The sequence below is a fragment of the Sciurus vulgaris genome, assembly GCF_902686455.1.
Source record: "Sciurus vulgaris genome assembly, chromosome: 1".
NCBI lineage: Eukaryota > Metazoa > Chordata > Mammalia > Rodentia > Sciuridae > Sciurus > Sciurus vulgaris.
The window spans coordinates 80,326,223-80,352,696 of record NC_136461.1 but is presented as its reverse complement, the minus strand read 5'-3'; the positions used below and the strand labels follow the sequence as shown (position 1 = coordinate 80,352,696).

General features: G+C 33.3%; 1 protein-coding gene and 1 long non-coding RNA gene across 15 annotated transcripts in view; one reads left to right on the top strand and one right to left on the bottom strand.

The window, feature by feature from the left end:
• Nucleotides 1-26,474, top strand: part of EVI5 (ecotropic viral integration site 5) — a 263,393-nt gene that overhangs the window by 156,210 nt on the left and 80,709 nt on the right. For all 14 annotated transcript variants that reach the window (XM_079146326.1, XM_079146338.1, XM_079146331.1 and 11 more), the window contains 4 exons: nucleotides 1,104-1,244; nucleotides 2,552-2,710; nucleotides 7,749-7,895; nucleotides 10,182-10,277. In XM_079146326.1, the coding sequence (XP_079002452.1) occupies nucleotides 1,104-1,244; nucleotides 2,552-2,710; nucleotides 7,749-7,895; nucleotides 10,182-10,277 (543 nt within the window). The remainder of the gene's footprint in view (nucleotides 1-1,103; nucleotides 1,245-2,551; nucleotides 2,711-7,748; nucleotides 7,896-10,181; nucleotides 10,278-26,474) is intronic.
• LOC306669316 overlaps nucleotides 1-26,474 on the bottom strand; it is a 39,967-nt gene that overhangs the window by 7,594 nt on the left and 5,899 nt on the right. The window lies entirely within an intron of this gene.

Sequence of the window (26,474 nt, the reverse complement as noted above, 5' to 3'; positions counted from 1 at the left end):
AGTGGTCTTTTTAATGCATATAGATTAGTATATTCTGATTTTCAATTTAGAAAATGTTTAAAATCCATCATAAAAAGGTGTATAATTTATGAGAATTTCTTTATTCCATAATCCCTGTGAACTAAAATCTTTGTGGCCACTGTAAAATGTTTCAGAGATAGAAAATGTCATAGAATCAGACCTTAAAATCTCAACAGTACCTTAGTTTACCCAGGGAACTTTCCCCAGGGTTATTTTTGGATCTCCTATTAACTTTTCAGAGCAGTTTAATACTGACTACCCAGGTGGGTCTTTTAGTGTGGTAAGAGATTGATTTAAATCTTGTATCCATCAAGCAAATATTTAGGTCATCTTGGTATTGATTTCTTTACTATTGATATAGATAGTGACTGATAAACAAGATTCGACACACCTCACCAAGATGACATGCTAAGAAAATAAAAACAGATTTTCAACTGTTGTTTTCTTTAAATCTTTAAATCAGCAGTATTTATAAGAGCCCCAAAGTGCAAACAGCCTGGATTTCCATTCACTGATGAGTGAATAAATAAAAATGTGGTGTCTGTACACTAGAATATTGTTTAGCAATAAAAAAGAAATGAACCTTGAAAACATGGTGCTAAGTGAAATAAGCTAGTCACAGAAAAACCCCACATATTGTATAATTCCATTTATATGGAATGTCCATAATAGGCCAATCCATAGACACAGGAAGTAGATTAGTGGTTGCCAGGAACTGGGGGTATAGAGAATGAATAATGACTTCCAATGGGCATAAGGTTCCTTTTTATTTTTTTTATTTTTTATTTTTTTTGGTGCTGGGGGTTGAACCCAGGGCCTTGTGCTTGCAAAGCAAGCACTCTACCAACTGAGCTATATCCCCAGCCCAAGCTTTCTTTTTTGAAATATAAAAATATTCTGAAATTAGATTTTGGTGATGACTAATAACTCACATACTTTAAAAGGGTAAGTTTTATGGTGTATGAAATATATTTTAATAAAATTGAATAAAATATAATTACATATCATACAAAATAGTGTGTGCCATATTTTATATTATTTCTTGAATTCAAAAATCCCAAGTTAAATTTTCTCTCAATTAGAGAAATAACTCCTTTCCTGATGAGAATAACGTCGCAAGGCTTCAGGAGGAACTCATTGCTGTGAAGCTGAGAGAAGCAGAAGCCATTATGGGTTTGAAAGAACTTAGACAGCAAGTCAAGGATTTAGAAGAACACTGGCAGGTATACCAATATATTTTATGTGCTTTTCAGAAAGCAAATAAAACCCAAATATCTAGTTTGTGTTTGAAGTAGCTGATGACCAACTATAGGAGATGGGTTAAAAGTGAGAAAAATCTTTGATTAATGTCAAGATTAAGAGCATTTATAATTTGAGGGTACACTTAAGCTGTTTCTCCCTTCTTAATTCTTTTTCTTTTTTTAAATATTTTTCTAGTTGTCAGTGGACCTTTATTTATACGTGGTGCTGAGAATCAAATCCAGTGCCTCACATGTGCTAGGCAAGTGCTCTACCACTGAGCTACAACCCCAGCCCCTCCTTCTTAATTTTTATAATGAAATTAAAGATACAATAGAAATCAGGTCATATTTTTTTGTCGCACTGTTGTGTATACATAATATTTTTCAAAGAAGTCTAAGTACTCCTTTTATACTGTACATATTTTTTCTAATGTTGATATTAAATCGATGATCAGTGTGAAACATCAGGAGGGTGGCAGCAGTATAAATTTGTCTATAAATTTGTAACTTCCTTTGAAAATGGTTATTTCACAAAATAAATGAAATATAGCTAATTATATGCCCACAAATTTATCCACACATGAGAAAAATTATTGACAAGGAAGAAAATGCAAGCAGTCTGTGAGACAGAAGAGAACGAGGGAATTAAAAAAAACAAAAAAAAAAAAAAAAAAAACTACACATCGTTTCAGAAATGGTTTGAATTGAGGGGAGATAGGGACATCTGTCCAAGAGTAAAATTATGCCTTGACATTGCCATGGCTATTTTTTTTTTTTAAGTATTTCATAGAAAGTATCAGGTTGCAATAAACTGAAAGTCAAAAAATGATAACTCAAAACTGGTCCTTGACTTCAAATTTTGAGAAACACTGCCCATAACTTCTAATATTGCTTCCTTAATGAATGACCCTATTTTTTTCTTTTCTTGGCATTTTATTGAAGATAATATGAAAAACTCTATTAAAAATTAGGATAAAAATCGTACTCTTTACCAGACTTACTCCTCAGTATATGTAGAGAAAAAATTTGAATTGCCTCTGAGTTTATATTCAGGTCTGCCAGTTACTATCTCGGTGACTTTCCTAAAGTTATGAAATCACAGTGTCCATTTTCTTACTGTAAAATGAAGATAAAAGTGCCTAACTTTTAAGATTTTCTGGGAATTAAATAAAATAATGAAATAATATGTGGAACATACTGTAGTATCAACCCCAAAATACATGCTTTGTAAAGTTAGCTCTTATTTTGATACTGGGAGTTTTTGTTGCAATATAAGTTTTGTGCTTTAGCGCCACTTAGCTCGTACTACTGGGAGATGGAAAGATCCACCTAAGAAAAATGCTGTGAATGAGTTGCAAGAGGAATTGATGACCATTCGACTTAGAGAAGCTGAAACGCAGGCAGAAATAAGAGAAATAAAACAAAGGATGATGGAAATGGAAACACAGGTATGATGAGAAAGCCCAGTAGGTTTGAAAGTATTATTAGCAGATCAGAGTTTTATCATAGATTGTATCATACCGAGGATAAAGGTAAAAGGTGAGGTATGGGTCTGTCTAGCCTGTGATTGTTAAGGGCTTAAAATTGTTTTCTTTGATTTCAGAGATTTAATCCCTGCTTCGTTGATCCATTCAACAAAGTTTAAGCAGGGTAGACTGCATTTGACTTCATTAGGTAAAACTCAGACCTTGTTGCACAGCTTGAGAAGAAACATTCAAGTAGAGCAAAAATTTATCAACCTTAACGCTTAATATTTTGAGCTAATATTCTTTGTTTTATGGAGTTATCCTGGGTACTGTAGGATATTTGACAGCATACCTGGTCTCCCCACCAGGTGCCTGTCATATCTCTCCCAATCCAGGTTGTGGTGACCAAAACTGTTTCCATGCATTTTCAGTAGTCCCTTGGAATGGGGATTAGGAGAGCATAAATGCCCCTAATTGAGAACCACAAATGTGGAATATTATGTGAGTGATGCTTCCTCAAGTTATGTAATAAGTAATCAGTTGTAAAATTGTTTACTGTTTTTCTCTAAAGTTCCCTATTACTCTAATAAATGCTGTCTTAAATATGCTTAAGATCTCAAGGGCTTTTTTATAGAACCCATTTACATTGTGAAAGCACATTTGTTTCTTTTTTGGTACCAGGAATTGACCCCAGGAGTTCTTAACCACTGAGCCATATCCCCAGCCCTTTTTATGTTTTATTTTGAGACAGGGTCTTGCTAAGTTGCTTAGGGCCTCACAAAGTTTCTGGGACTGGCTTTGAACTTGGAATCCTCCTCTCAGCATCCTGAGCCATACATTTGGTTTTTATGTGGTACATTTGCATGGACCATACTCTGTATGTAGTTGTTACGTCTTATCCATGGGATTGCTTATAGGATCCCTTTCAGATATCAAATCTGCAGATCTCCAAGTCCCTTATATTAAATGGTTTAGTATTTGCATATGACCACTGTTATTCTTCCATGTACTTTAAATCATCTCTTGATTACTTATAATGCTTAATACAATGCAAATGGTATGTAAGTAATTGTTATTCTGTATTGTTTAGGAAATAATGACAAGAAAAAAAAGTCTGTATGTGTTCAGTTACAGATGCATTGTGTTTTGTTTTGTTTTTTTAATATTTTTGATCCTTTGTTGAATCCATGGATGCAAAATGTGTGGTTCCAGAGGGCTGACTACTCAGTGGATGCTATTTGGTTTTCAAAGGATTTATTCAGTCAGTAGAGGGCAATGTTAACTCATGTCATTCTGTATTCCATTGTGCAAAATGATTCACCTGTCTCAAAATGAATGTGTAATTTCTTTAGACTAAATAGATCTTGTTTTACATTTTTCACAGTTATTTGTTGTATTTTCAGTATAATTAAAATAACATTGAAGAGATACTGTAAGATTATGAAGAATAGAATATCTAGGTTTTATAGTGGGAAATAATTTCTGATGATGATGATTATTATATATTTATTATTTTTATAATCAAAGAATTTATCTTAGCAAAGATAATATAAATGTAAATACCGGTTTTAAGCCAGTGTTGAGGATTCATCTCACAGCAGGTAGAGGTGAATGAATCATATTCAACAAACATGGTTTTGAGAACTTTGACACAAGAAGCACTATCCCAGCCATTAAAGGACTTATATTTTGGTAACAGGCATGCACAAGTGACTATATTTAATATGATTCAGAAATCTGGAAAGTAGACAGATAGAAATTGCTATGGAAAATAAGAGGGGAAAATTAATTCCAACTAGGTATTTTGGCTTTTTAAGGAATTTGTGTTTTGAACTGTTCCAGACTTGTGGGAATGATTTTGGATAGATTTTGCTGAAAAGGGGATTGTGTAAGGCACTGGTTTCTAAATGTCATTGTTTGAACCGGTGATAATTCATGTAGAAACTAAAAACAGTGTGGTGTAAAAGTGGTAATGAAATTATGTCAAATACCCATATACCCATCATCCAGACTGAGGTTTACCTGTGTTTTTATGTATAACTCCAATTCCTTCATATTAAGAACTTTTACATAAGTCTGTCTAGGGAGTATATGTCATTTATTGTCCTCTTGATTTATACAGATTTTTGCTTTTGCAATTAATGCTATTCTGCACATTTGTGCATGTGTTTCCTTGTGTGTATCTCTAAAAGTTTCTTCAGTACAGGGATTCTGACCTTTTTAATGTGCCATGAATGCTTTTTGGCAATCTGGGGCCTATGGACCCCTTCCCTTTTCAAAACAATGTTTTTGAATGCATAAAATGAAATATACAGGATTGGGAAAACAAACCATTTATATTGAGATACATTTATCAAAATCCTAAAAACAAATATGCGACATAGAACACAGACAAAGACAACATATAACACATTCCTCTTGCTGAATTCAGGTTGTTATTTATTTATTTTGGTACTTAAATTCACAAGTTAAATTATAGTTTTCCCATCCTTTTTTATTTTCAGCTTACCTGTTTATATCTGATAAACAGCATATTAAATACCTTTTAAAATTGAACCTGACAAATGGTTGTTTAACTCTGAATATACCAAAAATTACTAAGCTATGTGTATACTTAAAGTAGGTGAATTTTATGCGTGAGCTGTATCTCAATAAAACTATTAAAAAATCCAGTCTCACAGTTTCTTCCAGATATCATGCTTAGTCCATGCTTTGTGATCCTGTTTGGGTTACTCTCTGTCACTTCGCTAGTTATTTTGTTTATTCCATCTGTTCTTTATTTTTTATTCTTTTTCTATCTTTTCTTGGATTTATTGAACATTTATTTTATACTCACAATTGGCTTATTTATATTCCTTTTAAGAAATTTTTTGGTGATTGTTCTAGGTTTTATGGTACACATCTACAATCAGAGCTTACCTTCAAATAATGTTATGAATTATAAATGAATTGTTTCATGTGTGATATAAAATCCTTATAACTGTATATTCTTAATTCTTCCTCTTGTGCTATTGTTGTCATACATTATAATAATGTATGCTAATAATTTTGTCTTTAATCAGCATCTTTTATAGATTTAAAAATTTTTAATGAAATTTGTTTTCCCTTCAGATTTATTCCATTTCAGTACTCATTTCTTTGTGTAGATCCTTGTATTCCTTCCACTTGGAAAGCTTCCTTTGACATTTCTTGTAGTGCTGGGCTGCTCGAATAGAATTTCTTAGGGTTTTGGGGGGAGGGTGGAGGAAGCAGGGAGAGTTTAAAACATATTTACAGAGTATTGAATTCTGGATCGACAGGTCTTTTTTTCTTTCACCGCTTTTAAATCACTCTCTTATCTCTTTCATAAACCATGCAAGCTGAAATTCTATTGTAATTCTTATTTTTGTTCCTCTACATGTAATGTGGTTTTCCTTTATCCTGCTGCCTTTAAGATGTTCTTTCTAGATGTCTCTCCCTCAGGAGTTTGCCTGCATTCTCCTTTGAATGTGTATATGCTTTTTAAAAATCAGTTTGTGTCTCTGGGTGGCAGGGAGAAAGAAAGAAAAAAATTTCTGTCCTTTATTTTTAGCAGTTTGAATGTGATATACCTAGATGTGGTTTTTGCTCTCTTTTTCCTTTTATTTTCTTGGCTCTATAAATGGTGTCTTTCATGAATTTTGGAAAATTTCTGGATATTATGCCTTGGTCATTAAGTAATTTTGGTTTTCTTCTGCCCATATATGGATCTAGTTCCAGTGATATCCATATTGGGTTGTTTCTTATTGTACAATAGAATTTCTTTCCTTTTTGTAGTGCTGGGAGTCAAACCCAGGAGTTATACATGCACTGTATCCCTGCTTTCTTGTTGTCCAGCAACTCTTGGGTGCTCTCTTCTTTCTCCCTCCTCTATTACTTTTTCTTATTGTGTTTTTAGTTTCTATTGACATTAAGTTCACTGATTATTTTCTCCACTTCATCAAGTTGTTAGATGAAGCCATTGAAGAAATTCTTGTCAGAGTTTTCCATTTCTAGTTTTTCTGTTTATTGCTAGGAGTTCTCATTTTCTGAGGAAATTACCTATCTGATCTTACAGATTTTCAAAATTTCTCTTAGAGCCTTTGACATATTAATCATAGTTATTTTAAATTCCCCATCAGATAATTTCAGTATCTGTGTCATCTTATAAGACCGTCTATTGATTGCTTTGTCCCTTGCTAGTGTTTTAGGTTTTTTTTGCCTTCTATACTTTGCAAATTTTTGATGAAAGCTCAATATTTTATAGGGGGCAGTAGTCTAAGGTAAAAGTGTTTTACACCTAGAAATGGGTACACTTTTCCTCCTACCAGACCTTTCATGTGGGAGATTTGAGTTAATATAGTCAGGAGATGGGCTAAGTTTGAGGTTTGTTGTTTCTGTGGTTATCCACAGTGTACCACAGCCTTCAAAATCCTTTAGCAATGCCTTATTTTAGAGTAGGGGCTGGTTTGCCAGAGGGCTTTTCTCGGTGTCTTTAGGTCTTCCTTTCATACTACCTTAGAACGAGGTCTGTCTCCAGGTTTATTTCTCTAGTACTGGTAACACAGAGTTGGAATTACAGTGGTGCTTCCTATGATTCTAATAAGTCCCAGTCTTGGGCTACATAATGTTTTCAGATCTGGGGTATTTGGCCTTTTAATGTTCCTCCCAACCCCGGACTGTAGTCCTCGTCCCAATGCATTTCTCTGTCTACCCACTTCATATCCCCATTGCCTCTTTCAGAAATGAATATTTTTAAGTTATACGTAAACATTCTTATAATTTATAGACTTTTGTATAAATGATGTATTGAGTTATGACATTTCTAATATGGACCGCAGGTTTTCCTTTGGAGGATTAGTATTATCAAACAGTTTTAAATCTCATTTTTTCAGTGTTTATTGAATAAAACTGACCTGTAACTGTTAACATTTTTATGTCATTGTATAAAATGGATAGGTAAAAATTTTTAATTTTTAGCCCTTTTTTATATAGGGTGCATAATTATATTTCTGCTCATTAGAACCAGATCAATAGTAATCATCTTCGAAGAGCAGAACAAGAGGTGATCAGTCTACAGGAGAAGGTGCACTATCTTTCTGCACAGAACAAAGGACTGCTTGCTCAATTAAGTGAAGCAAAGCGCAAACAAGCAGAGATTGAATGCAAGGTAAATATGTCAGATAGCTGGTTTGTGGTTTTAATGCCTTTCTTTCATAGGTTGTTTCATCATGACAGTTGTTCATTTTTGTTTGTTTGTTTGTGGGGTTTTTTGATACCAGGGATTGACCCCAGAGGCACTTAAACCCTGAGCTGCATCCTCAACTCTTTTAAAAAATATTTTATTTAAAGACAGGGTCTCACTAAGTTGCTGAGGCTGGCTTTGAACTTGTAATCCTCCTGCCTCAGCCTCCCCAGCCACTGGGATTATAGGAGTACACCACACACTTGGCATTTGCTTTTGTTTCTGTTTTGTTTTGTTTTGTTTGGTTTGGTTTGGTTTTAAACCAATCTACTTCGCACATCTCCAGAAATTGTTTAGGTAGTTGCTTTTATACCAGGTTAGCTCATCTACTTCTGGGGTGAATTCAGACAAGAAACATCATTTTCAGTCACATCCTTGGTTAACTTAATTTCCTGCATTGGCATTTACTATGTATACCTTTACAGTGTTTCTTTTGACTAGTAGCCCTTTAAAACTGAAGCTTACAATGACTCAGCCCAGAACGTAACTTGGAGAGGTGAGGGCTCCATTGCTTTGAGTGGTATCTTGTTAGTGGGAAGTCAATATTGACATGTTTTCTGGGTAGAGTAGAGAGCAAAAGAAATGTATATGTACCATTGGGTCAGGATAAAATGGATACATTTCCCATGGTTCTTTAATCAATTTTTCTGTGTGTGGGTGGATTGTTGAGTATGTGAGAAGTGTTTGATTCAAAAACAACAAAAGTATTTGAAGGCAAGGATATTTTTCCCTAAAATAAATTTATAGTCTTAACAGTAATGGGAGAGAGATTGGGGAGTAAGATGTAGGAGAGGGTGTGTGTGTGTGTGTAAGAGAGAGAGAGAGAGAGAACTAGAGATAAGTGTTGTGTGCATATTAGAATGAATTACTGAAGACGAGTTAGGAAATTTTGAAATAAACTAGACATCTATCTAGTGGATAGTAGGACTAATGCCCTTTAAATATTCCAGCCTTCTTTTTCTGTGAGAAGTAAGACTTTGTAAGTAGTACATATAAAGCTGTAATTCCATCAACTTGTTCTGGTGTCATTAAAAACCAAGAGTGAAGCTTGAGTGGTTTATCAGTGTCACTGAAATCCAGAGATGAAATTCCATCCTAATAAATATGCATCACTCTTACAATTCACACTGTGACAGAAATCTGTAGGTAGTACTAAAATTTGTTGTAATTAAACATAATCCCATTTGAAGGATATGCATGAACTAATTAAAAATAAAATGATGTAAAATGAGGTTATCTTAATCTGATTTTTATATTAATCTGGTTTTTTATGATGCCAAATTGTCTATCCTCAGAATAAATTTAATCTTTTTGTGCATTTTTAATGTAAATTTTCTCTGAACATTTTGATAACAATATTATTGCACTTAATATTGCTTCTTAAATATCTTAGCACCTGTTAGTGAAGAAAACTTTTCTTTGGAAATACATATGTGTACAACTTGCTGATGAAAATGGTTATCTGAGTTTACCTAAGTAATGGGTACAGATTTGGAATAGTAGAGGATTTGAAGAACTGATACAGGATTTTATTTAATTTTTATTTTCCATTAGTACTTCTGTAAAGTATGTTATACATGCTGACTCTGATTATCCCAAATTTAAGCCATATATTAATTTATTCAATCTTAGGTAATGCCTTTTGTAGATTTTTAATAATTAATAAAATGAAATGTCACTCTAGCATCTAGTACTTTCTGACTAAATGTACATATTTTACCTTGTCATGTTGATTGAATTCAGGAACAAATTAACTTTTTCAAGGAAGTCAGTCCTTGAATTATATAAATCTGAATCATTTTCAGTTAGTTTTATATGATTATAGCTCATGATCTGATAATTAATCATAAAAGCTCATTTATTTTTCACTTATGCAAAATATCAGGAAATGGTAATATTGATATTTTCCCTGTACAACTGAATTTCAGTATTCTCGATTTAAGTTAAATAATACAAGTCTCTGATCCCCAGTTTCAAAATCCAAAATACTCTAAAACTAAAAAGTTTCATAATTTCACACAAATTCATTTGAGAGCAAACCTGATTTAACGTACAGCCACTTAAAATTTGTTTTTTATCCCACTTAGTATGAATATTTATACTTCAGTGTTTTATTATAGATGCTCCTCAGACACTTTTCTAAAATCTGGAAGAAAAATCGCACTTCCCAAACATAACTGGTTTATTAGTTTGTTTTGTTTGCCACCTTAGAACAAGGAAGAAGTGATGGCTGTGAGACTCCGAGAAGCAGATAGCATAGCTGCTGTGGCTGAACTACAGCAGCACATTGCTGAGCTTGAAATCCAGGTACCGTATAAAAATAATAGAGTGCACCTAAATATGATGTCATAGCCCCCCCTTTTCTGTGTAACTAATGAATAACTTATTTCTTTATCCCATGACTGTGATTCTAGTTTCAGTATTTACTCTTTTCCAAGTCCTTTTTTTTTTTTTCCATTGTGGTGAAACATACATAACATAAAGTTTGCTATTTTAAAGTATACAGTTCCATGGTGTTAAGTGCATTTTACATTGTAGTGCACCCATCACCACCATCCATCTCCAGAAATTTTCATCTTCTCTGACTGAAAATCTGTGTCCATTAAACATTAACTTTCCATTCTCTCTTCCCTCCAGCCCCTGGCAGCTACTACTGTATTTTCTGTAAATGCAATGTATTTATAGAAATGTATTTATAATCTGACCATTCTAGCTACCTCACATAAGTGGAATTATACTATATTTTTTGTGTGACATTTCACTTAGCATGTCTTTAAGGTTCATTCATATTATAGTATGTGTCCAAATTTCCTTCCTTTTAAGGCTGAATAACATTTCTTTATGTTTATGTACTACCTTTTAATTATCTATTCCTTTGTTGCTCCACCTTTGGGCTATTGTAAATGATGCTACTGTGAACATGGGTGCACAGATATCTTGGGAGTCCATGCATTTATTTCTTTTGGGTATATATAGCACCTAGAAGTAGAATTTCTGAATCATGTAGTTCTGCTTAATTTTTTTTGTGAAATAGTTATACTACTTTTGTAAGCAGCTATGTTATTTTACACTCTTACCAGCAGTGCACAAAAGTTCTGTTTTCTCCACGTCCTCATCAAAGCATGCTGATTTTCTAGGGCCTTTACAAATAATTTGCCATCCTAATGGGTATGAAGTGGTAGCTCTTTGTGGTTTTGATTCGCGTTTCCCTAATAATAGGTAATGTTGAGCATCTTTTACTTGCTCTTTTGATGTTTGTTTATCTTCTCTGGAGATTGTTCATTCAAGTCCTTTTTCCATTTTTTAATCAGTTTTTTTTTGTTATTGGTGATGAGTTGTAAAAGTTACTTATATATTCTAAATATGAATCGTCAGATATTTGTTTTGCATGCAGATATTTTCTGTCATCCTAGGCAAGTATTCTACCAGCTAACTACACCCCCAGTCCTTTTTACTTATTTTGTGATAGTCTAAGTTGCCCAGGTTGCCTCAAACTTGTGATCCTCTTGTCTCAGCTTCTGGAGTAACTGGAATGGATTCCAGTCGTGCACCATTGTGCCAAACTTTGGCTTGAAGTTTTTATTATTTTTTACAACAAATCACAATGTAATTTTCGTACAACGTTTAGAATTTTCTTCCCACTTGAAATTTCCTTTTGTCCTTAAGTCTCAATTTAAAATTCAGTTAATTTTCAAATTTGCCTCATCTTTTGTTCTCAACCAAAATGATAATGTTATAATGTGTATACATTTATAAAAAGGTATCCTTTATGTTCTTTTGGTAATGTTCCCCATAAATTGTACACATTCAGAAAAACCTCAGAAATGAACAATTTGCGTGATACAGTTATTTAAATCCTGCTGCCATGTGCTAGTCTAGTTTTACTTTTCTAACACCAAGAAAAATCATACAGATTTGCTACATGTCTACATGTCTGGATCATAAAATAGCAAGATTTAAATAACTTTTGTTGATTCTGAAACAGTAATTAAAATGAAGAACTTGGCATACTGCATGTTTTGTTAAAAGTGAAATATGTTACATCATTTTAGAAAAATAAAAAGAAAATGCATGTGTTTTTTTTTTTTTTTTTTTTTAAGTATCTCCCCAACCTTTTAAGTCATGCATTTTCATTTTTTTAAATATAGCATAGTGGGACTGGGGATATAGCTTAGTTGGTAGAGTGCTTGCCTTGCATGCACAAGGCCCTGAGTTCAGTGCCCAGCACCACAAAAAAACAAAAAAGAAAGAAAGAAAACAAAACAAAAAAACAATAAATGTAGCACAGTGTATTTTTTTATTTGACTACTAGTGGAGCAAATAAATTGGAAATTTCCAGGGTGGTGTTATTGTGAACAGTGCTGTGATCAAGAGCATGTGCATACTACCTTGATCATATGTGCACAAGTTTATCTAGCCTGTATACCAAGATGTGAAGTTTCTGGGTTGTAGGGCTTACAAATCTTCAACCTTATTTTCCAAAGTGCTTAATAGTTTAGACTCCCAGTAGCTACCTATGAAAGTTTTTCTTATGCCACATCCTCCCCAATGCTTGATGGTGTCACATGTTTTAATTTTGCCAATCTGGTAGGTATGCAGTGATCTTTCTTCATGGTTTTAATTTACATTTCATTACTAAAAAAGTTAGCCATTTGGATTCCTTTTTTTAAAAACCCTGATAAGAGTTTTTGCTTATATTTGTGTTAGGTTGTCTGTCTTTTTCTTATGGATATGTAGTTCCTTATATATTGATCTTATGTTCTTCAAATGTTTTGTGAATATCTACTCTTACTCTATGGCTTGTCTTTTGGCCTACTTATATATTTGGTAAGTAGGCCAGTAATTTAAACAGTTCCACCTGAAAGTTGTACAAGCACTTTAAATTCAACGTTTAAGGTCAGACATGTTTCTGTTCCATCCAAATGTTTTCCTTCTTTTTATCTCGTCTTGATTAGTGGATCATCTCTTATCAAATTATTCAACCTACTAGTGACTTCAAGTATCTTTTTTTTAACCCTATAGCATATATAGCAAGGGTGTATATAGAAGGTATATAAGTTTTCCACTTCAGTAGATAACAGATTATTGTACAAAGTGCTTATGCTAGTTCACTTTTCCTACCAACATTTTACCTAATCCTATGGGTTAGCCTTTAGACAATTCTCAATAGTTTATACAGATTAGAGTGTCTCATCAAAATTTTCATTCCTGGAAAAAAAAAAAAAAAAAAAAGGTCTTGAGTAAGTCTAAAACTAAATCAGAGGTAATTGAATGATTTAAAAACTTTTTGGGCTGGAAATATGACTCAGTGGTAGAGTACTTGCCTAGCGTCATGGTAAGGCCCTGGGTTCTAATTGCCAGCTCTGAGAGTCAGGGTACAGCTTTATTTTGAATCATTCATAGCATTTCTATTCCTCCCACCTTTCTGGTAATTCACCTGCTTACCCCTTACCTGATCTGTTTAGTAACTTCCCATGCAGCATCCTTTTCTCCAGTCTTAGCTTTTCTACAGAGATATTAGAGTTATCTTCTAAAACATTAAAACTTATGTTGACTGCCTTTTAATTATCAAATCACATTAAAACTTTATCATGAAATCCTTATCTTTTCATTTCTAACCAAACACTTTTAACTTCATTTCTCACTATTACCTCCCACTCCTCTGCACAAACACTGTGCTCTGTACACTCCAAATTATCCTGTTCCTACAACTTTCACATTCTTTCAAAATTCTATACCCATCTGCATGCTGCTTTATCTTCCTAAATTTCTGTTTTTTCTGTTACTTTGAGGTATTTCTCCTTCTCTTTCAGGACTTAGGAGTAAGTGCTTCTTGACTAACTTGCTGTTAATTCCTTTAGCAAGTATATTTTCAATGAACATCTCAGTGCTTCAACATTTATTTATTTAATGCTGATTAAGATTCATAAATAGATCTTTTGTTAAAACCCGAAGCTCCTTTTTTTGGTTATAAAAGCATTACATTTTAGATTATTCTTAGTTGTGGGAAATACCTTAGACCATTTTCAGATTCCACTAGGGGGAGAACTCAACCTAAAAATTTTATATTTCAAATCCCTTTCAATTAAGTTTTCCAATTGATGTTAATCTTTGTGAATTAAACTTTTTCTTATAAACCAAAATTTCTCAAACTCATTTATAAAAATTATAGCATTATGTAATGTTGTTTGATGTAATCTGCTTTTTAATATGTAATTTTTAAAATACTTTTGTAAACATCGTATTTAGAGAAAGAAGTATGTTAGGTGAAGAAATACTCATTTTTATAAATGATCTAACTTTCTACAATGTATATACTTGTGAAGATTACATTTTTAAAATTTGTTTTCAAAGATTCTTCAGTCAACTTCAGACTTTCAGGTCAGATTAAAATTCTTAATCTGCCTCTTTACTATTGACATAACTACATCCATAACCTACTTAATGTTCTCTGAATACTGCCTCCTCTCCCCATCTTTGAAAGGGTTGTTTATCTTGGTGTCCTTACAAGAACTTAATTATTTTAAAGTGTAATAGCTTCCAGATTTTAGACATTTTTCTGGCATTGTTTTTAAAGATTATTGCTACCTACATTTCTTTCTCTCAGACAGAATGAGTTACTGGTGGATTTTAGTCACCATTCCACTATAGTGTTTATTTGGGAACGATTATGCACCTATAAAATTAAGGTGTTGAAATTCCAAATTATTATACATATTTGTCATTTAAATTTTTTTGGCAATTCACAGTTGCTGTTAAGAATTTCACTTGTTATATAGTCATCTTGCTTCATTCAAGTCTCTAATAGTTTCTCAGATAAAGCTTGCTTGGCCAAATTTCTGTCTTGGTAATGTTCCCATCCCAATCACTATACTCTTAGCTGCTTTTTTTTTTTTTCCATAAGTTATTACTTTTTGCCATAAGTTATACATATTTTCACTTTTTAATTAATATATTTTAGCTGCTACTTACAGCATAATAAAGGATATAATTTATGGAGTACTATGTATTATCTTCATACATATATACATTGTACAGTGTTTAAACTTAAGACCAGCCCAGGCAATGTAATGAGACCCCTGTCTCAGAAAAAAGAATTATTTTGGTTTTTTTTTTTTGTTCTTTCAATAATATATACTTGAGTACACTGATTTCTATCCACTGTGAAACCCTATTCTAATTTTTCATTTTTTATATATTTACCATGTTAAAATATTACTAACAAACTTTAATTCTTCCAGAATACTCATAATAAAAATAATAGATAGCATTACTGAACACTTGATACATGCCAGGCAGTGTTCCTAGCCAGTTAAGTATTTGCAGTTATTTAATCTTTACCACATTCATTTAATTGTTAATGTCCTCATTTAATAGTTGAGTAAACTGAAATATAGAGGACATTTTAAAATGAAATATTGTTGTTTGAGACCCACTCTTTAAACCTTTTCAGGATGAAAATGAATTTTTTCCTTTGTATTAGAACATATTGTCCGTTATAGTTTTAAAATTTTCTTAGTAGAATCTTAAGAATATAGTCTACTGTTTAACTTTGCTTATTACACAGCTAAAGTTACTACAGTTTCCCTGTTCATCATTAAAATCTTATAGTTTCTTCCCATATCAGTACAAAGTTTAACTTCTAACTTCTTATAAGACCCTTTTGATCTGATTTTTGTCTACCTTTTATCTTTATTTTTTGCTTTCCTCCACATATATACCCTGTATTTGAGCCATGGTATCTTAGTTTAAGAGTCCTTCAAATCTTTCAATCCCATGTCACTCAGTGTCGTTCTTCCCCACCCCACTTTTTGACCTCACTTGTCCTGTTGTAGTCAGGCCTTCCCTAATAACAACCCAGCTGATTTTGTTGTGTGTGTGTGTGTGTGCTCTTCTAACATACTCTGTTACAGACCATCCTACTGTAATAATTTTTTCAGCTCTGTATTCAGTGTACATCTAAAGCTTATTGAGAGAGTAAAGACCATTATTACTTTATATTTCTGACATTAGCATACTAAGTATAATAAAAATGTATTTACTGAAAAGAATGAGTGTATAATTGTTAGTTCCTGAAATATCAATTTGACTTTCAGCGTCGTTCTCATTAAAAGCTCAGATGTGAAGAATAGACTAAATTATTAAAAACAGATTAAATTATTAAATTATTAAAAAGACTTAATTAGTGGGCTGGGGATGTGGCTCATTTGGTAGAGTGCTTGCCTCACATGCTCAAGGCCCTGGGTTCAGTCCCCAGCAACACACACACACACACACACACACACACACACACAGACTTTTGAATAGTTTATTTTACATTAAGACTAAGTAGAAACATTCTACTTTCCAGTGGTAGGACAAAACACAGAAAAGTTCATTTTTGCTCAGTTAAGGAAAATAGGTGAGAACTGAACCCAAGCCTCTTGATAGTTAACCTGAAATTGAGTTTGTATTTTGGTTATTATAAAGATAGTTATATTGATTTATCATAACCATGTTAAATGCTTCCATGTGCCAAAGCACATCTTTAAATTAGTGCTACTTTGTTAAAACTAATGGAAAGTTTTTCATTTAAAACAGTGTGGGTCTATTCAAATCCAGCTTTTGGTTCTCTTCCTGGGTACCCAGTAACATTTACCCACTTTCGTTAGTTTGCCCAGCAGATAACCTCTAGGAATTGCCTCAGATGGGCAATACCCCTACCACCTTGACTTAAGAAAACACCTACTCAAAATTCTGTTCTGACATAGAATGTAGCAGCTAGGTTTAAATCAGTGTACTCAGATCAGCATGCAGTTTTTACAGAGATATAAAGGAAGTGATAAAACCTTTACTATTAACTTTAAAATATTATTTTTTAAATTATGCAAAATTATGAGATTACTGAGTGATGGAGCTTACCGTAATGCTTTGTAATTAATCTGTACTTTCCAATTTCTTAACTAATTTTTTAATAGTTTAATAAAGGATGATAGTTTGTATGCCAAGTCTTAGCTAACAAACTTCTTTTTTGGAAGATTCCTCCACCACCACCAAAGGACAGTCATTTTTGGTTACCAGTTTGAGCAATTTAAATGTTAAAATACTTTTTATTTTTCTTTAGGGATTTGTCAATTTTAAGCATTTTTAAATTGAGAAAATACCTATTTTGTATCTGGTGGTTTTCTTTCCTGGGAATTTTTTTTTACTGCATTTTCATTATACAGAGTAATGGGTTTTGTTGTGGCAGATTCATACATGCCAATTAATCGTAATTAACACTGATTCTTAACAAAGTTGGATACACAGACTTTTACTCAGCTTGCTATCTTGTCAGTAGCGATTATGAAATTCTGTTTAAATTTTCCCCCTAGAGATGCTCAGTGATGATTCTTTCATGTCCAACTTCCATATGCAATTAGCTTTAAAGAGAGGTTTTTAGAATATTGCTTCAACTAGAATGAAAGGTATCATGCACATCTCCAAGACCAACTCATAGCAGGGTCTCCTTAAGGAAGGAGGATAAAATCTTAAGTTCCCTTAATATCAGTGAGCATCTTGCAGTTATTAAAAATTAGTTTATATGTAGCATTCAGATTTGATTTCTACTGCCATTCGTCACTAAATGGAACCAGGAGTCCTCAGAGAAATAACTGATTTCTATAACTGTGACAGGAAAGTACAAGATAAGCCTGTAGCACCTTATATGCCAAAAGTAAGGAGATGCTCAAGGAAAGTGTTTAGGGTGTGGTTAAAGAGACAGAGGAACCCACTTGAAAGAGCTCCTAATGAGCAAACATAGAACAATTTGAGGGAAAAAGCAGTTAAAGTAGTAGTGGATTTTAACCCAAAGTATAAAATAAGTATCTATTGCCCATGTGGAAATAATGATTGAATAATTAATAAATGGGGGAGCAGAGACAGATATGCAGAAGAATTCCAAGTAATTTTTATGGATATTCTGTCCTCAAGGGAAAGTATGGATCTCTACTCCTTAAGTGTGAACTCCACATAGTGACTTCCCTCCAAATGTACTGTATGGAAAGTACAGGGGTAAAAGGAGTAGCCTTGCAGTGCAGAAACCTGACAAACACTTATTTAAGCCAGATAATCAAGGGTAACATCAATAGTCACAGATCACACTGGTATTTATGCACCCTTGGTACAGGATATGAGTGTGATGTGGTGAAAATGGAACTTCACCTCTGTAATCTTCCTCCCAGTAACCGTGTTAACCAGGAGAAAAATATCAAATTCCAATGTAGGTATTTGGAAAATACCTGGATGGTACATCTCAACTGTCAGGATTATGAAAAGCAAGCGACCTGAGAAACTGTTGTAGCTAAAAGGAACTTAAGGAACATAACAACTAAATGTAATGTAGTATCTTGGGTAGAATCCTAGAGCAGGAAAACAAGACAGGTTTAAAAGAAGCAAAACCAAGCCAGACTCAGCGGCACATGCTTATAATCCTTGTGACTTGGGAGGCTGAGGCAGAAGGATCACAAGTTCCAAAGCCAGCCTTAGCAATGTAGCAAGACCTTGTCTCAGAATAAAATAAAAAGAGCTAGCGGTGTAGCTCCAGTAGTAAAGTCTCTAGTTCAATCTCTAGAACCACAAAAAAAAAATATATATGATCAGCTCAGTAGTAAAATGTCTCTAGGTTTCAATCTCTAGAACCACCAAAAAAAAAAAATATATATATATATGATCATATATATGATATATGAACAAACTGAATTTTAATTAGTAATATATCAATATTGGTTCATCAATTATAACAGTATAATGTAAGATGGTAATCATAAGGAAAACTGAATGCTAGGGTGTATGGGAACTCTTCTCAATTTTTCTGTAAATTAAAAGTATTCTAAATATCTAATATTCAAAAATAGTGTATGTGTGATTTGGGGGATTTTAGGAACTTATGGAATTACATAATTTTAAATATTGATCACAAAATTGATTCCTTTCCAATTAAACTATAATTTATAAGAAACATTTTCTAGCTTTTGGACTTTGTGTCAATACTTATCTTTTCATTTGTGCCCTTAGCTGGTCCTATAAAAAGTATTACTTTAACGCATTCTGTGTGTGTTTGTGTGTCTCTCTTCTGAAATGGAATCAGTCTTAGCATTGAAAAATGCCAGGGGAAAAAAAATTCAATTTCTTTTCTCCATTTTACTTTTTTTGAAGGTATTTTTATGTATTTTCATTTTTTTCTGAGTACTAAAAAGACTATTCAACCTTTGTGTCCATGACTTTAAATTACAGGAAACTGTTTGAAAACTTATCAGTAGTACATGATATGAATATGATTTGTTTTTAGATGTTTCAAATGAGTCACCTTGAAGTCATGGAGAGGCTAACACTTACCACATTTACTGTTCTGATTAATTTTTCTCGGGGTTAAGTACAAATCTGTAGTAACTTACTATGGCTTAGTGGTTGCTGTTGATGTTTCAGTTTGGTTATATTGATTAATCAGGATGATTATTATCACATATCATGGATTTACTCAAATCATTAGGTTTTGTTCTGCTATAATAATTTCATATGCAGTTATACTTTGCTTTAAACATTTTGCTTTAATGTATGAATTTAATATAACAAATTAGAACATAAAGATTCTGCCGTGTTGCAAGTTAATATGATGGCCTCTGTGACCGTTGAACCTAGTTTCATAAGACAGTCTTAAAAAAAAAGTGTCATTTAAACCTTTAAAACAGTTAATAAATTGTTTTCCTAAATTATTACTAAAATGGTTTGATTTTTACAAAACTTAGGTTTGCTATATTTTGTATTCATAATCTCTGTTTTTGTTAGGCTTTTCATCTATGGGTAATGTAAAATATTCTTTAAACATAAGCTTTACACTTGTATTTGAGACTAAGCAACCTGCATTGTGACATGACCTGTCCTTATACCACAAACCTCTGTAATACTGCTCCCAGAGAAAAACCCACATCCTATGTATAACCTTAGATTTATTTTGAAATCTCTATGAAAAGAACATAGGGAGATTACTAATTGTTTCTGTTATTTCCTTTAAGGGTGTGATATCTGCTGTGAGTAATGTTTTCAATTTTAATTGCCAATTTTAATTTCAGTTTTAAATTTGAGATGTATTAAGTAGTTATTTCATGTTTTAAAGTATATGTAAGACCTTAACAACTAGTTATCAACCCTTGAAAAATTAAATTTCTGAAGGAAATTCAAAAAGGGGAAAACAATGACACTTCCAGCAGCCTATATATATTTCTAATCTAAAAACCAAAGGCTAGTATGATACTAGTAAAAAATTGTAAATTTAATAAGCTATCTTTCTTTTATGTTTTATTAGTTCCTGTTCTTATTTTTATTTCTACTTTAGATTTGTGTTCTTTGTGTAAGTTCTTAGGATGGGTAGATAGTTCCAACATTATTTTTAATACAGTATTTAGGGGGGGGGTTGTTATGATTTGTTTTTGGTACTGGAAATTAAACTCAATTACAGTATTTTTAAATTTTAGTAATCACCCATCAATAGGAGAACAGTTAACCATGGTATATTCATACTCTGGAATATTTGATATCCTTTAGGAAGAACAAAGAAAGAGCTGCAAGACATATTAACTGATTAAAAGCAAATTATGGACAGAGTACATGCCATCTTTCCACTTGGATGAGTTAAAAAACTTATATAGATATCTGTATTATAAGTTTATGTATATTAAGTGTGTGCATATGTGTTTAAGACCTACAAAATATGCACATCTGTACATTTTAAATATGTATGTTAATATACATGCATTAAATACATTTGCATATATGTATTTGTTATGTATAGTGATCTCCATCAAAACTGTTGAAATATTCGCCCTCGATAGAGTAAAGGGCTTGAAGGAAAAGAGCAGAGGGTAGAAGTTCATTCTTTATATGAATTATATAATTATCATAATTTTCAAAGTGTACATTCATTTAAATAACTTTTAAGGTAACCACTGCTAGAAAGAATATTAGAATTAGAATTCCCAAATAATTATAAGAAAAAAGCAACAGAGGAACGTGGTGCACTTAGCAAAAATACACTCGTTCTATGGCCTTACAGTCCCTAAGTTGTCTGGATCTTACCTACTTCTCTGTGCATCTTAATCTACATTCCCATTAGATATTGGTTGTAGCAACACCTACTTTTTGTTTCTCAAATAAAGCTCTTTTACTCCTGCATTAAGGCTTTTGTTCTTCCTCTTTTCTGCATTGGCAATTTCCATGATCTTGTCATGGCTGGTTCCTTCTCATCATTTAAATCTCAGCAGTCACTGACTCACAGAGATTTTCCTTATCATCATATAAAGTAGGTCCCTCACTTACTCTACATCATCATCATGTTTACATTGGCAGCCGGTACTAGAGATTGAACACAGGGGCACTCACCATTGAGCCGCAACCTCAGCCCTATTTTGTATTTATTAGAGACAGGGGTTTCACTGAGTTCCTTAGGGCCTCACTGAGTGTCTGAGGCTGACTTTGAACTCACAATCCTCCTGCCTCAGCCTCCAGAGCCCCTGGATTATGGTGTGCACCACTGCACCCAGCTTATGTTTTACATTTTTAATGGCTCTTAACCAGTGTCTGAAATTATTTTCACTTTAAAAATTAACTTTCATACATTTGTGTACATATATTAGAACTTTTTCATATTTACTACTGTATGCCTAATACCTGGCATTTAACGGTACTGAAAAATTTGCTGAATTAATTTTATAAAGGAGAAAATAGTCATGTATAAGAGAGTAACATTCTTTACCATAAGAGCAGGTACCAGGTTCTAATTATAGACAGTCCTCATACTTAGAATGTTAACTTATGTTGATGTAAAAATGATACGCATTTAGTTGACACGAGAGTTCAGATTTTGAATTTTGATGTTTTTGTGCTAGTGATAGGATGAATAATACTGTCTCGTAATGTTGGGCAGTAGCAGTGAGCTGCACCTGCCCATCAATCACACGATCACAAAGGTAAACAACCAGTATTCTGCAGTGCAATGTTGCTGACCTGTGATGGTCATAAGTTAGGTTTATTAGGTATGCTTTGGACTTTTACAATAGGACATAACCCCGTTATAAGTTCAAGAACATCTGTATTTTACTGTACATAAAGATGTATTTATTAAATACATGGTTGCTCCAGAGGTAGATTAAAACATCCAGAATTACTTACACCAACCATCCAACAAAATAGTAAGTAATGATTTTTTTAAAGGTAAAACTATATTTTCTACCAAAAACAACCTTAGAGGAAAGGAGCATAACCTAATGCAATAAACTTTAAAAACTAACAGCTAACAAAATAAACAAGCAGTTGTAGAGCAGAGAGCCCTAGCAAGTCATGGCTTCTGAAGTCAACTGTCTGTTCCCTTCTATCCCACACTCCAAGCTGTGTGAGTCAGCAAAATCCTAAGAGAATTCATTCATATCCCAAGGGTGGACAGAAGGGAAAACAAGTATTTAATTTTCCATCTGAGGGGGTGGTAGAAACTTCTCCAAGGACCAAGCCAGTGAGAAAAATGAGACAGTGGATACCTGTCTTAACTAAAGTGAAGGCCCTAGAGCAACCAACATCCTGACTCCGAGAAACAATGAGAATGCTAACCTTAGCTTTGGGATGTAGTCCCCCAATTCCATGATGCAAAATACCTAACAAAATCTCAGAAGAGTGAGCAGAACCCTTCTTTAGCCAGGTTCTTCCTCTCCTTGTGCTGTTCCCTCATTGAAAAGTGAGAGTGAGTTTGAGAGTGAGAGACAAAGGAAGTAGATCTCAGATGCAGCAGAAAGAAAGTTATTGTCAGCCAAATTATTAGAGCATTTGGACTATGTGGACAGTCATACCATGAACATGATGAAAAGAGAGGTCTTGGCATCATGGTTTCTATCACTGTAACAGAGAGAACATTTACAATCAAAAGATCCAGTGAGGAGGATAGTATTTCAAGACTAAGAGAGGAATTACAGTGACTTCACGCTGAAAAAAAACATGAATTCATAAATTCAGAGATAAAAAAACAAGATGATAATATGATAAGGTGAACAAGAAAATTTGTAAGAAAACAAGTTGAAGTCACATCATTGCAGAAATCACAAAAGTATAGGTCTATTCAGTGGATAACACTACAAAGTAAAATATTGGCATGGAGGAAAAGCTGGAAATAATCAGAATAAATGCCAAGAAATATAGAACTATTATTAGCTAACAGACATGGATGGCAGATAACGTAACAATAAGTGTAACTGGTGTTCTGTAACATGTAAGATATATTCAGAAGTAAAAACAAGTCAGACATGGTGGTACATGTCTGTCATATCAGCAAGCGAGAGGCTAAGGCAGGAGGATCCCAAGTTTGAGACCAGTCTCAGCAATTTAGACCCTGTCTCAAAAATAAAAACATAAAAGACACTGGTAATATAGCTCAGTGGTAAAACACCCTGGGTTCAATTCCCAATCAAAGGAAGGAAGGGAGATAAAAAAGAAAGAGATAAGTTAGTTAACAACTGAGTTTTAATTTCACAGTCCTAGTGTGGCTGGGCTGCATTTACATCAAGCCTCTGGTGAGGAGAAATACAGTTAAAGGACCTTGCCACAAAAAGAGAATTTATTATTTTTGTTTCTTTTTTTCTTTTTTTTCTTTTTTTCTTTTTTTTTTTTTTTTTTTTTTTTTTGTGGTGCTGGGGGTCAAACCCAGGGCCTCAGGCATTCCAGGATAGCACTATGCCACTGAGCCACATTCCCAGCCTGTGAGAATTTATTTCTCAGTCTGGATAAAGTCTTTCTAAAAGAAAGATGTAGTGGTTAAGAATTCAGAGTAAGGAAGTAATAAGTTTAGAGCATAATAGTCATCAACTAAAAGAAGAGGATCTGGAGAAATAAAAGCAATAAGTGGTAAAATGACAAAAAGAGGAAATGATTTTCACATGGATCCAGAAAAGCCTTTTGGAATTCATTCTTAAAAAAGTTTTGGTGGGACTGGGGAGATAGCTCAGTTCGGTAGAGTGCTTGCTTGTCAAGCACAAAGCCCTGGGTTCAATCCCCAGCACCACAAAAAAAGAAAAAAAAAAAAAAAAAAAAGTTTTGATGTCTTCGCACCACTGTCCAAGGCCCTTGTCAGGATCTTACTTTAGCCAGTATGACAGTGTTTATCATTAGCAAATGGAATGTATCACCATACATCCTTTTCTTGTCCAAAAAAAGACAAAAGCTGCTTTACACTGCACTAGAGTGCCTATTTGGCCTATTTGAAGTTTAATTATGTGGTATCCAAAAAAGGCCAAAAAAAAAAACAGGGATGAATCTTTTGCTCAGCTAACTCCCATAAGCAAAATATGAGGATATCAAAATAAAATTATTCCATTATCAAAAAGGTGAATCAAATTTTCTTCAGATACAGGATTTTCTGCCATGTGAGCACTTTCAGTTAATAAGATAAAACTTGGTGGCTGTTTGTTACTTTTCCTTTTATACAAGTCTACTCTTTGTTAGAGGTATTGGGGTTGGGGGAGCACTATGGGTATTGTATGCTTTTTCAGAATTTAAATCATCTATTCTATTAGAATACTTTTTTTCAGTGAGACAAATGACAGAAGTAACAGACTGAGCACTTCTGGGCCTTTTGGCTAGGTTAAGTGTAGTATCCATTCTTAGCATTTTAATATCTGATATATCCTCTATCCAAGGACAAGTTATTAAATGCATTTGGATTAGGGAGATGAAATAGGAGCTTATTCCATCCATCCCCCTGGTATTGCAGTACCTCCAGGAACAGAGTAACCCCTCAGGGGAAGATAGACAGATAGCTGACAGTCTTTTGTGTATGATTAAAATGATACCAAATAGAGACAGAGTTCTGTTTGTTTTGTGGTGCTGAAGATGAGCCAAGGACCTTATCCATGCTACTACTGAACTTCACCCACAACCTGGAGAAAGTTCTTTGAATCTCATAGGATTAAAAAATTAAACCCACAAGTTAGCGTCTTATAAGAGACAAAAAAAAAAACCCAGTTGTGTTAGCATGCGCCTATAATCACAGTGACTTGGGAGATTGAGGCAGAAGGATCTCAAGTTCAAAACCAGCCTCAGCAACTTAGCGAGACCCTAAACAACATAGCCAGACCCTGTCTCAAAATAAAATAAAAAGGGCTGGGGATTTGGCTTAGTAGTTAAGTGCCCATGGGTTCAATACCCAGTCCAAAAAAAAGAGACCAAACCTCCTCTCTGTAATTATCAATACTGATTGTTTATATTTTACCAAATATTTATATATATAATAAAACATATAAATAACAAAATATATGTTTACCAGTGTATTATATAAAAAACTATCTTCTGCTATTCTTGTAAGTTTTCTGTTTTGACTTAAGATGTTTAAGTTTCTTTGCCTATGTCTTCCATACTTAACCCCCTTTAGCCAAACAACCTTTTAATATATATAGTACCAGTTTTAATCTGCTACCTGTTTGGTTTGAAAAAGGTAATAAAAACTATTCCTTAGAGTTTTGTTGGAGTAGGAGGTTTTTTGTTTTAGCTTGAACAATACATTCTTTAAAAAGTTAACAGTGTCATGAAAAATAAAAAATTCAGAAGAGATTGTCATAGATTTAAAGAGGCTAGGAGATACAATAACCAAACATAAGCATGAACCTTGGTTTGATTTTGAAAAAAATAAAACATTTGAGTCCTTTGGGAGAAATTCAAATAGAAATTTGATCTAATGGAATTAATAATGGAATTACTGTTAATTTAGTTTATTATAATGGCATTTGGTTGTATAGGACAGTTCCTTATAAGATGCATATTGGAGTATATAGTAAAGTGTCATGATATCTGTAATATGTTCAAATGGTTCAGAAAAAATCTGCATACATATGTTCATTGCATGCATAGTGTATGGTTGCCTACATATAGAAAGAACAAAAACCAATGTGGCAATATAGAAACTGATGAATAGAGCTGAAGGGCATATGGGTGTCATTTTACTGTTATTTCAACTCTTCTATAGATTTGAAAATTTTGAAAACTAAAAAGACGTAAATAAAGGACTACATCCTTTTAAATTTTCCTCTTGGAAAAGGGTGCTTCCTACTACCTCACTGTTACATCTAGTACATTAACTAGATGTTAACTGGTTCAGTTCTCAAAAACAAAAACTTGTAAGTGAATTGTTTGATCATATAGGGTATTTAAAAACCCATGTCTTGAAATACAGCTTTTAAAATCAGCTATCTTCCTGTCTAAGGAAGTGTCCTTCCTGTGGCAAGATATAGGGTAAATTATAACCGACATTAAGAACATAAAGAAACAAACAAGAATGGCCTTTTAGACATGCTTATTACAATTTCTTTTAGCAAAATAAACCTGACTAACATTATATATTTAAACAAGTTTGAAGTCCTTGTCTCCTTTCTCTTGCTTTCTTTTGTCTTGCTTTTTTAGTGTTATGCACTAATAAACCCCACTTTCTTCCCAAACACGTTCAGAGCAACTTAACAT